This window comes from Carya illinoinensis, chromosome 11 (assembly GCF_018687715.1).
Source record: "Carya illinoinensis cultivar Pawnee chromosome 11, C.illinoinensisPawnee_v1, whole genome shotgun sequence".
Lineage (NCBI taxonomy): Eukaryota > Viridiplantae > Streptophyta > Magnoliopsida > Fagales > Juglandaceae > Carya > Carya illinoinensis.
This window is the reverse complement of record NC_056762.1, coordinates 44,727,621-44,738,950: the sequence shown is the minus strand read 5'-3', so window position 1 is coordinate 44,738,950 and position 11,330 is coordinate 44,727,621. Positions and strand designations below refer to the sequence as shown.

At 36.5% G+C, this 11,330-nt stretch overlaps 1 protein-coding gene and 1 non-coding gene across 4 annotated transcripts; one reads left to right on the top strand and one right to left on the bottom strand.

Annotated features, from left to right (window-relative positions):
* Positions 1–260: 260 nt before the first annotated feature.
* LOC122281404 (WEB family protein At5g55860-like) lies at positions 261–6,696 on the bottom strand. Of its 3 annotated transcripts, none has more exons than XM_043092851.1 (3): positions 6,319–6,696; positions 3,602–3,807; positions 261–2,256 (listed from the first exon to the last, which is right to left on the bottom strand). In XM_043092851.1, the coding sequence occupies exons 2-3, from the start codon at positions 3,776–3,778 to the stop codon at positions 487–489; spliced, it is 1,947 nt and encodes a 648-aa protein (XP_042948785.1). In that variant the 5' UTR covers positions 3,779–3,807; positions 6,319–6,696; the 3' UTR covers positions 261–486. The 3 variants fall into 3 exon arrangements, with proteins under 3 accessions (XP_042948785.1, XP_042948784.1, XP_042948786.1); XM_043092850.1 differs by having other exon boundaries at positions 3,602–3,810; positions 6,319–6,695; XM_043092852.1 differs by lacking the exon at positions 6,319–6,696 and adding an exon at positions 5,686–5,960.
* Positions 2,905–3,006, top strand: LOC122283614. The gene has a single exon (XR_006231010.1). It is a non-coding gene; the product is annotated as a small nucleolar RNA snoR109 (small nucleolar RNA).
* Positions 6,697–11,330: the final 4,634 nt, after the last annotated feature.

Here is an 11,330-nt window from a genome sequence, read left to right as displayed (position 1 = left end):
TCAGCTTCACGATGCAGATATCATCGTGCAGGCTGTGCTAAAGGAGGCTTTTGACCAAACTGGTTATGGAGTCTTGCTTAAACACTGGAGTTCAGACCAAGAGCGACAGCCGCTATTTTCAGAGGGAGCATGCGAAGGGCCATCTCTCATTTACATGGTGATGGTTGTTGGGCGGCGCACATCTTCGACCACTGCATGATTGGGTTGCATCATCCAGATAGCTACTGAATGCTGATTGTACCAGAAGTAGAAACTCCACATTTCTAACGGAAAGTTTCTAGTGAATAATCTAATAGCTTGTCTCATATACAGAATCACACTTCTTAGAAGTCGCTACCAAGCCATCTTTTGAGAGTTCACTCTTTCCTCTCAAAATAGACTAGAGCATGACAATTTGATACCCTTGGATCTCAAATATACACACAATCAAACAAGTTCCTCTCTCAACCATTTCTATTCGTACAAAAGTTCTAGTGAAAACACAAATCACACAGGTTTCTCACCAGGCAAGTATGAGGGAGATGCACCCTCAATCTGGTTCTTTCTCCTGTTAAAAATGCTGCTGATATTAGGCAGAAGTACTTTCTTTGAAAACGTTTTCTCCTTCTCCAATTTCTGAGTACGGATAATATTTGCTGGTGGGTTCTGCTTTTGAAGCCTATAGTGGATAGGGGATGATTCTGACTTCTTCTCTGTTTCTGCCAAAATCCGAGATGCAGCTTCAGCTGCCTTCTTTTGTTCTCGTTCACGCCACCTCCGGAGCTCTCCCTCCACTGCTTTCTTGGCTGCTTCAGCCATCTCTGCCCTCTTAAAAGCTGCCTCAGTTGCAGCCTTCATATCCTCGATCTCTTTCTGAGTTACCTCTAACCTCTTGAGGGCCTCATTTTCACTAGCCTTCACAGCTTCTACCTGAGCCATGGCAGCAGCAACTTTCATATCTGATAATGTGTCTGACTCCTCAACTTTACGACTCAAAGACTCGAATTCTTCCCTTGATATTGTGATATTGGCACCAGACTCAGAAGTTGAGGCACGTGCAGCATTTGTTCTCTCAGACAAGTCTTTAATCTGATCAAGGGCCCTTGCCTCTGCTGCTTTTGCTTCTTCGGCTTCTTCCAGAGCAACTCTCAGCTCATTTTCTGCTTCTTCTAATGCAAGTTTGGTAGCTTCGGTTTCTTTCTTCAACTTCTCTGCTTTAGTCTTCATCTCTTCTGCTTCTTGCCTTGCACTTTCAGTTTCTAGGGAAAGCTGGTTAAGTGTGGAGACCAGATCCTCAGACGTCCCTCTCGCTTTAAATTCGTCCACCATGCATGCCTCAAGCTCAGACTTAACTTTCCGGAGCTTGACATGCAAATTCCCAGCAATGGACTCTGTTTCTGCCTCCTTTGCCTTCAACTCAGCATGCTCCTTCTTCACTTTATCCAGTTCTACCTTGAGAGATTCCACCAAGCTTCGCAGGGAGGTTTCCTCTTCTGCAACCTTCTGTAGTGACTCCTTAGCATCATCCAGCTCTGAAGTGACAGTTTTTACAGACTCTAAATCTGAAGCCTTTGCATTTTCCATTTGCTTTTGTAGAGCCCCAATTTCATTCACTGTGTCAGCCAGCTGGACTTCAAGATTTCTGGTAATTTCAGGATCCAACTCCTTCTTCAAAGAAAGCAATTTCTTTGCTGATTCTTCCAGGTTAGCTTTATATGACTGTCTCTGAACATCCTTTTCAGCAAATATCTTTGCTTGCTCTTGCTGAGCTTCTGAAGTGGCAAGCTTCACTTGCTCAATCGATTCCTGCACAATTGAAATTTCTTTGGAGAGCTCATCAGCCTTCTCCATGTTTGCTTTGGCTGCATCTTTGGCTTCTGCTGCTCGCTTGAAGGAAGCAACTTTTGCTTCCAAGAAAGCATCACGGTCCTGATGGATTATCCTTAACTCTTGCTTCGCAGCATCAAGTTCAGTAATGACTGTCATGTACTGCTCTCTTGTGCTTTCTAAGTCTTGTTTCCAAGCACCACTAGTTCCAATAGGGTTGTCAGAGCTTGCTTCTTCTAGCTGCTTTGCGGCTTCTGTTGCTTTGATGGCTGTTTCCTTGGATTCACTAAGTGAATTCATCTTCTGACTCAAACCCTCAACTGTTGTTTTAGCCTTTTCAAGCTCTACAAGGGCTTGCACTTTTGTAGTCTCAGCATTCTCTATTTGTTCCTTCAACTTCTTTAGCTCTTTCTGAGCCAGGTGAAGCCGTGTCTCCTTGGCCAGTATTCTCTACAGTTGAATACCAGAAATTGTCATATTTGGAACTCAAAAAGATCAACTGAATAAGGGGTCTAAATGATTAAGTAAACCTCTGCAGCGTCTAATGGGACAAAAATATCTAGTAATTGACCACGTTTAAAGATATCATAAGTTTTCACCCTAGTCCCTTCAGAAATATATGCTCCCTCTAAATTCGGTAGCGACTAGACTGTCCCTTCAACCCGTCACTATAGAACCTAAAATAAAGAAGAAAGCACCAAGCATCTACAACTAGTGATACTTCACTAAAAAGGCAATTTCCAAAAGAACCATAGATTGAAGTATATGCATTACAGACACAAAAACACATCAACAATTTCAAGTAACACTTTCAGACTCAAGGATGCTTCTCATCTTTCATTTTCAATTTAGCTAATATGATTGTTGATCAGACAGCCCCAACTGCACTGTGCAAAATCTCTAGGTCGCGATCCTTTACACCGAGAAACCACAGCCCCCCTTTCTCTCTCTCTCTGATCTCTATAGCTTCACAGGCTACATTGGATTTGTGATTGTTTGATTTTATTGTGTTTTTGTTATTGGGGGAAGGAGGGGGCTACATGTACCAAGGGAAGGGTGAAGATTTGGGTCAGTACCCTTGATCTTGAAATGCCAAAGTGGCTGTAGCCATATCAAATGTCTCCGAGAAGTTAACTGACCGGTTTTTGTGAGATCTTTTGATCTTCGTCAACTATTCTGCTTACATAACTTCTCATATTCTTTTTTAATTTTTTTAATTATCAAAAAAATTGTTGATCGATCGACTCTTTTTTTAAAAAAGAATTACAACCTCTGCAAGAATGTGCATAAAGTTTTCTTCCCAAAAAATAAACAAAAGGCATAAAACACTCCTTCAATCTTAGTGCAAAGCACTCTTTCTATCCAAATGAGGAACACCATCCAACTGAAAAGTGGGTAGGGGAGATAAACCTTTAAAGTCATGGGCAGCATCCACATAGATATAGCAAAAGGTCAATGCATATGTTAGCCACTTGGTACACATTTAAAACTCACCTCAAATATCCCTTGACTGTGTAGTCACTAACTAAATAATACTAACACAATCAAGGAGAAGAGTGGCTTTTAATAGCACATCTACAACCGACACTTAGCCAAGACAATCTAAAAAGAAAAACAGAAAAAACTGTATTCTATATTCTTTTGTAAACAAATGGCACAATCACATGCAATATCGTCAACTTCCCTAACATCCATGGAAGACAAGTAAATATTATTTAATTCATTCAAACAAAATCCGTACTGACCCCATAGATATACTTTTATAACACTTGGAGAATAGAACCACAACAAATACCTCTGCTGACTGAGGTTTTGCCTTTTTAATGGCAGGTTTTTCGCCTGAGAAAGCGCCTTCACCGAATAGGGTGACAGCATCTTTAACGGATTGAAATGGCGCACTGGTGTCTATCTCTCCCACCTCTGCTTTAGGATTAGGAGAGCTGGTAGCATGTTGACGGTCTTTTGCAACCATACTGCTTTCTATACTTCTGTGAATCACACCTGCTGAAAACAATTTAAAATTGTTAAGTTGAACTCATTTAAGGAATGCAGAAGAAAGAATGATCACAAGAAGATGATAGCACATCAAACATGTCTCAAGAAGCAGAAGGTGAATTTCAACCCAAAAATCACTACCACCAGTATTCATAAATAAATTTACTGCCACATTTAAGGGTTAAAAGGGGAAAGAAAGAAAAAAGTGAGGGGAAGACAAATATCCTCACATGGGAAGATCATACAACTCTTGATAAGGCAGGATCTAACAATTCACCAAGCAACTTTATTTCAAAGAAGCCACTCTCCAACTTGAATTGGCTGTGCTCGTCTTCCTTGATTATATCCAAATGCAAAAAAATTAAAAAAAAAAAAACCTACTCACCTTTGTCTCCAACCCATTTCCCATCACAAGGACATGCATTTACATATTTATAGTCACTAGTTGAGATGAACTAGCGCTGACAACAAGAATCTGGGCCTTAGAAAAAGATTGGAGGCCCAATCATTCACACATCCTCAAAATTTGAAGATATGTAGCTTGGATGAACCAAGCCTACACAGGTGCAGAAAAGTACCCACAATTTCCCCACCAGGACTTACCCCCCAATCAAGAGTAGCCAGCTGGGGACAAATCAAGCCTCATTCATATACGGGTTTTCAGGAAAGAATGATCCCCTTCAAATAGTTTAAGTGCAGCCAACATATGATTAATCAGACATCAATTTACCAAATCAATTAATAAGGTGAGCATTCCAGACCCATCAAGCAAAACCCTTCACAACAACTCCCAATCGGCTAAGACTAACTTGAGATGAAATAAACACTTCATGACAAGCTATCATTTCAACGTTAAATATTGACGAGGCGTCAAAAGACAGAACTAAATCAAAACTGTCTGATCTCATCCAGAAACATCATATCAAGACTTCTCGAACCCAATATCACACTACCAAACAATGGACCAAGAAAGCACAACTTTCTCCCAAAACCTGAAACAATGTGGACTCAACTTTGAAAGCCAGTTATAGATAAGTAATAACTGAGAAAATAAGACTAACTTTACTAATATTATTCTGTGAAAAACCCCCATTTTTGGTCTAGGTACTCATTGATGCCATCTTCACAACTATAAAGCTAACAAACGCACCTATCAATTTTCTGGAACTCTTGGCATGAATTTCTTAACCAATAAAGCATGAAAAATATACAAAGGGAAAAGCAATCCACAGAGATAAAAATCCTCACAATCTGGCATGCAAAAGCCTAGACAGTACGTGCATCTCCCGAAAAAGTAACAGCCATGTTGCATTCAACTCACTCTATGTACCATGATAAAATCACTTTTGTAAGACCTCTGGTTTCAAACTACTGGTATAAACTCAAGGTGTACAAATGGTGTCCCCTAGACCAGTAGTCCTCATCAAAATTACCAAATAAATTAATCACAACTACCTTTAACAAACTTTACAAACTCCTAAATTTCTGTTCGCTCACCAAATGATTCATCAATGAGGTTCAGTCCAACTCTTTATAGTGCAGAACAGAAATGGTGGCAACGAGCATCCAGTACAAGTACAAGGAATTTGATAAACCTTGCATCTAGCATCCTAAATGACCATCAAACAATAGCATGCAATTTCTTACCCTTGTGTATCAGCATAAAACAGATATAAAACCTTGAATATTAATTCTAACCATCCAATCAAAACGTTCCTAGCACTACAGAAAAGCACGTCAACTACAAAGAAAGAAGTGATAAAAGATATTTGGATGCCAACAAAGAAAATTTTAAAAAATCCACTAAATTAAACTTTTTTTCAACCTTCTGAGAATATATACCACGAGAATAGTAAGGAAAAGGCAAATATAAATATATTGTACCCTTGTATCAGAAGTTAATAACTTGAGAGGAAGGAAGACTGGTGGGCATCATTTTAGCTACAAGATAAAGTCAATTATTGGCAAGCTATTTCACCATCCCTTTTCCAATCCCCTTCAAAAGAAGTCCGGGAATCTCAGAAACTATTACACTCCATATAAAACTTGCAGCCCATATGGTTATCTGACTCCTAACCCAGAGTAAAATAACTCTAAAATGTATACAACACATTTCAGTTGCTCATTGCTTTTAACACAAGTTTCCAAGACTATGCCACGCGTTTATATAGAGCATGGGAACGACTTTTTATGACAAATATACCATATTAATCACTAGTTCTTCAATAATCATTTTTTTCACAAGTAATCCGGTATTTAATTAAAAAAAAAAAGGCAAAAGGCTCTTTCAGTAATATTCAACTTCCCAATTTTAATTATTTAGACTGTAGGAAACAAAAAAGAAAAATGCGAAAATAGAAAATTAGCTGAAAAGCAGCCAAAAAGGAGACGGAACAAAAGAACAAGAACTGAAAATGATTGATGTCCTAACAAAAATGAGCCAAAAAAAGAAAAAGAGAGAGAGAGAGAGCTTAAAAGGCGAATAAAAATTAAAAGAACAAAGAACAAGTTTCTTACCCAGAAACCCTAATCAAACCTAGAAAACATCCAAGGGTCAAGATAGAAAATAGCCACTCTTTATAGCCACCGTACCACCAAACGATGTTCCAATCAAAGACACTCTTCCTTCGATCATCTTCTCCGATCTTCCTACTTCACACAAAGGTATAAGTACATAGATTGAATTTCAACGCCCAGACAACACAGCCCACCAAGAAAAATCGTCGACTGTGCAAGAACCTTTGGGAGAATTGGTTGAAAGTTATCCCTGACAAGAGAGTGCGGAATATGAGATTAAAAGATACGGATAATCAAACTATAGGTTTTGAATTTGAAATGGTTTCCGAGATGATCAAAACGTTGAGAGGGAGAGAGAAAGAGCTGTTGGAGACAAATTTTATATCAGCATGTCAGCGTGAGAGAAGGGGGGCAAGTTGCCTGAGATGATGGTGCGATGTTGATTCCGTGTATTCTTGCAGTGCGTGCTTCGAACGTTGTACATATTTCACATGTTTGTCATCGAGTCTAGATTGAGAGGCTTAATCGTCTCCTTTGTACAACAATAATAAGCGATGAAGTTGAGCTGTGTATACGAATAAAATGTAGTGGGACTCTGGGCCGGATTTTTTTTTTTATTGAAGAGTGGGAGGCCAATGGGCGGGTCGACACGTCAGCAGGTGGCACCGTCCAATACAACTCTGACCGTGGACGACGACCAAAAGGAAAGAAATAAAGAAAGAAAGGGCTGCAAAGGGCGTTTGTTTTGGTTTAGCGACTCCGACTCGTGGCCATGGGCCCCTTACCTTTTTCATTTCTCTCTCCCTCAGAGTCGCACGCAATGACACGAACGTCACTTTCTATCTTTCTAGCGGTAACATTTAACGCGGGTCTTGGATCAACCTTTGAATGCATCTGTATCTCTGTTACACCCGGATCTTCAATATTTATTTCATGTTTTTATTAAGAGATATAGGCCTCCTCATGTACTTACTCATTTTATATTTTTATTTCTTTCACTTAAACCTTCATATTCGAATCAAACCTCACGGTTAAGTCAAACATATTTTTAAACCAACATAAACTTGAAAATTTTGTAAAAAAAATGTAATTGACTTTCAGGGTTTGGTGGTTTGATTGTCCAATCACTTTTAGGTACTTTTTATGCATTCTATTGATGTAATTAATTATATTATTTTTTAATATAAAATCATTATTTTGATTAATTATATTAATAAAATATATAAAAAATATATAAAAGTAACTGTACGTAATATAATTTTTTTAAACCATTTAAATAGTTTTTAAATAAAATAAAAATTACAAATTCATTAAAATATATTTTCTTAACTATTAAGCTAAAAAAAGTAAGACAATCAGTAAGGATTGTGAGGAGTCACTCTCACCAAGAGTGGGATTTTCCTTTATAATAAGCATTTTGTCAAACATTATGAGCTAAGATAATTGCTGGATTTTATATATCGATTTTGATTAGGAGCGAAATCCTATTCTAATTCAAAGTTTACCCACGCACTTGCTTGTGGAAGTTTCCATCTGACTTGCTTTGTTGTTTTTGGATTAATGCTCTTATGTATATCTTAACTTGTTGTAGGTTTTGAATTGCTCTTGACTTCCTCTTGAATTCATGTTTTGGTGCAATATGGAATCAAAGTATTGGGAGGATTTTTGTCACAAAACCCAAATGAGCTCTCAAGTAACGCCCATGAAAGGGGGGAAAATGTGGGAAGACTGCTTACTTTGGCGAGGCTTAAGAGGTAAGATTTCTCGAGAATACTTTTTCAAATTCAGACACAAGTTTCAGTTATAGAGTTGAGATCGGGAAGAGAAATCTATTAAATTTATTATACAATGAGGATGAAAGACCTAGAGGGATTGTAAATCAAACTTATTATAATGGATTATCCACTTCCCAACCCCATATGAACGTAAGTCAAGTGTTGAACTACGTAAATTTGTGTGTTTATCTCTCTCAATTTTTTCTATATTTATCTATTGTTCATCACCATGAGCATATGCACGAATTCCGTACGACCACACCAGATCAGCTGAGGGCCCACACAAAAGAAAAAAATAACTGGATAGTAAAGCAGTAATAAAGAAGGTGTAAATGTATAATTACCCATATAAATATTGAGGGATGTGCCCCTGGTGCATTTTCATTTTTTAAAAATATTTTTTAAATATATTTAAATATTAAAAAATACACATTAATTAGTAGTCACTTTATTAGCCATTACAAAAGAAAAAAAACAAACGAGCGGTCAAATTAAGGAGACAAATTCAAGAAGCTACTTAGTATTTTCATACATATATATATATATAGAGAGAGAGAGAGAGAGAGAGAGAGAGAGAGAGAGAGAGAGAGAGAGAGAGAGAGAGAGAGAGAGATCACTTTAATCATTTAGTAAAAATAAATAAATCATAATTGGTAGAATTTATAGAGAGAATTTATCGATGGCATTAGCATTTATATATATATATATATATATATAGAATTTCTCTACAAATTCTATCAATTTTGTATGTATATATATAGCATGGACTTCACCCATGGATCATGAGACTCTTATCATGAGTGATGCCTTTTTGGTTTAGAAGACGTCAATCCATGCAAATGCAACTCTATGAAAAGCCGATTCATGAGACATTCACAGACATCCAAGCATTACAAGCATATGAAAAGCCGATTCGGAAGAATCATGACGATTTTTGGTCGGGCCTTCATGACATAATTGTCACGTCCTTGTGCATTAAACTCACAAAAGCATGACCCCGGCGGCTTACAAAAGCTGCCACCTAGCTACTAATTCAATTTCATTTATTCAATAATTCTCTTCCTGAAATTATACTAAATCTTCAAGTCAATAGAACGTGAAGTGAATTAGATGCATGCTACGTACGTACTGATCTATTTATCAATGACACGAGAATTTATAATTACATTCATATATTATTATTATTATATATATTGATAATGTTAATTTCTTATAAATATTTTAACCGCTATTTTCGTTTAATTAATTTATATAGTTCATGATGGCTGGACTCCATTATATATATATATGTATTTATTTATTGTCGACACCGATCGATATTGAATCTGAGCATCAATATATATAATTAGAAAAAATTTATACATATCTAATTTTCTTATCATCTTTATATTGTTTCATAACATGACATTAGATAATAAATTTATAAATAAAATTTAATAAATACTTTTCAATTACCTAATATTACACCATAAAATAAAATAATAATAAAAATTAAAATGATAAATATCATTACTCATGTAATTATGATAAGAAAATTAGCACGTACATACATTGGGCTGCTGTTGTCAGCCTGTTCTGCAATTGTTGCTAGCAACAAGGGACATGAGGATGAGAGATAGAAAAGAGAGAGGGTTTGTCTTCTGAGTTTTGCTACGGATCAGCCACTGTTCACGGCTGATTCGTAGTACACCTTACGTGTCTATTATTATTATTTTTTTAATCATGATCTTCCCCTACACCGAAATCTCTCTCTCTCTCTCTCTCTCTCTCTCTCTGTGCTGGCCTCCTGTTTCTCTTTGCCTCTCCCATGATAGGATTGAAATCTAATCCAGCTGAAATTTACAAATGATCAAAGTTGTTTTCGATGTTCTATTTCTTAGACATAGGTGATCCCCAAAACTTGTTTAGTTTCAATATTATCCCAGATCTTAGATCTTGAGCATCCATTAACACACATCATCTCATCAACTCCATCATCTCCTTGTAAAAAAAAAAAAAACCTCCATCATCTCTTTATGCTTTATCTTACCCTTTCTATTTTTAGTTCTTTCCCAAGCGCCTGTTTGGGCTTAGAAACCTACTCTCAAAACCCAAAAAAAAACCTTTGAACCAGAACTTTAATTAGAAAAAAGAAACTGTAGATTTCTAGATGAAGGATTTCGGTGCTCTGAGAATGGGAGACCTGATTTTTTTTACACCAAGTGGAGATGGCAGCCCAAATATTGTAACTTGACCAAGTCCTTATCAAAACGTTACTTTACCTTTGCTTTCAGTATTGTATCTACTGTTTGGTTGCTGAGAAAATGGGAAAAGAGTGAAGAATTTTATTTTTCTGTGCTAAGACGGGAAAGATATTGTGTTCTATAAGTTTAAATATTTAGGACTTGGGAGAACGAGGAATTCATCCTCTTAGCAATTAGATGGTTGAATCATTCTTGTTGGATTTTTAAAATTGTATACTTCGTAAGGCTATTGAAAAGGTTTTTGGATGATTTGAACTAAGCCTTTTATACGTCGTAAAAAAGAACAGAATCTACCAAACTTTGAATTCGTCTTCTCTAATAGCTTCCTCTATTTTCTTAACAACAGAAGGATTTGATTATTTTACTGGTGGGGTGAGAGTGCTGACGACGGAACGACTTGGATACTGGGGGTGGGGGGGAGAGGAGCTCGAGCTCTGTTTCTTGAAATCAGGTATTTCAATTTTGAGAGAGGGAATGGAAAGTTGGGAGAATTTGGTCATTTGGCCTACGTCACGTATGGTGTGCGTTTGGCTGATCCCAAACAGGGGCTGCTCCCCATATTTACTCTTGTCTTCTGAGTTGAAAGAGAGAAAACTTAGGAGGGAGAGAGCCAAGGATTAGAGAGGATAAAAATGGAAAAAAAAAAAAAAAACAAACGGATAAAAATAGAAAAAAAAAATTGTGAGATGAAAAAATATCATTGTTTTTTCAATTCACGCATATATATATATATATATATACACACACTAAGCAACAGCCTGGTACGTTAATCGCGGGATACACCTGACATAATGATTTAAATAAAATAAAAATAAAAAAGTCAATAACTTATTTGTCTGAAAAAAGAATATACAAGGTTAAAGAAAAGTAAAAAATAAGGTAAAAAAATCTAAACTTCTGCAAAATATGAGTATTGATCTATATCTATATTAAATTATCTATTTACTCTCTATATAATAATAAAATATTATTAATTTAATAATTTTTTAATTTT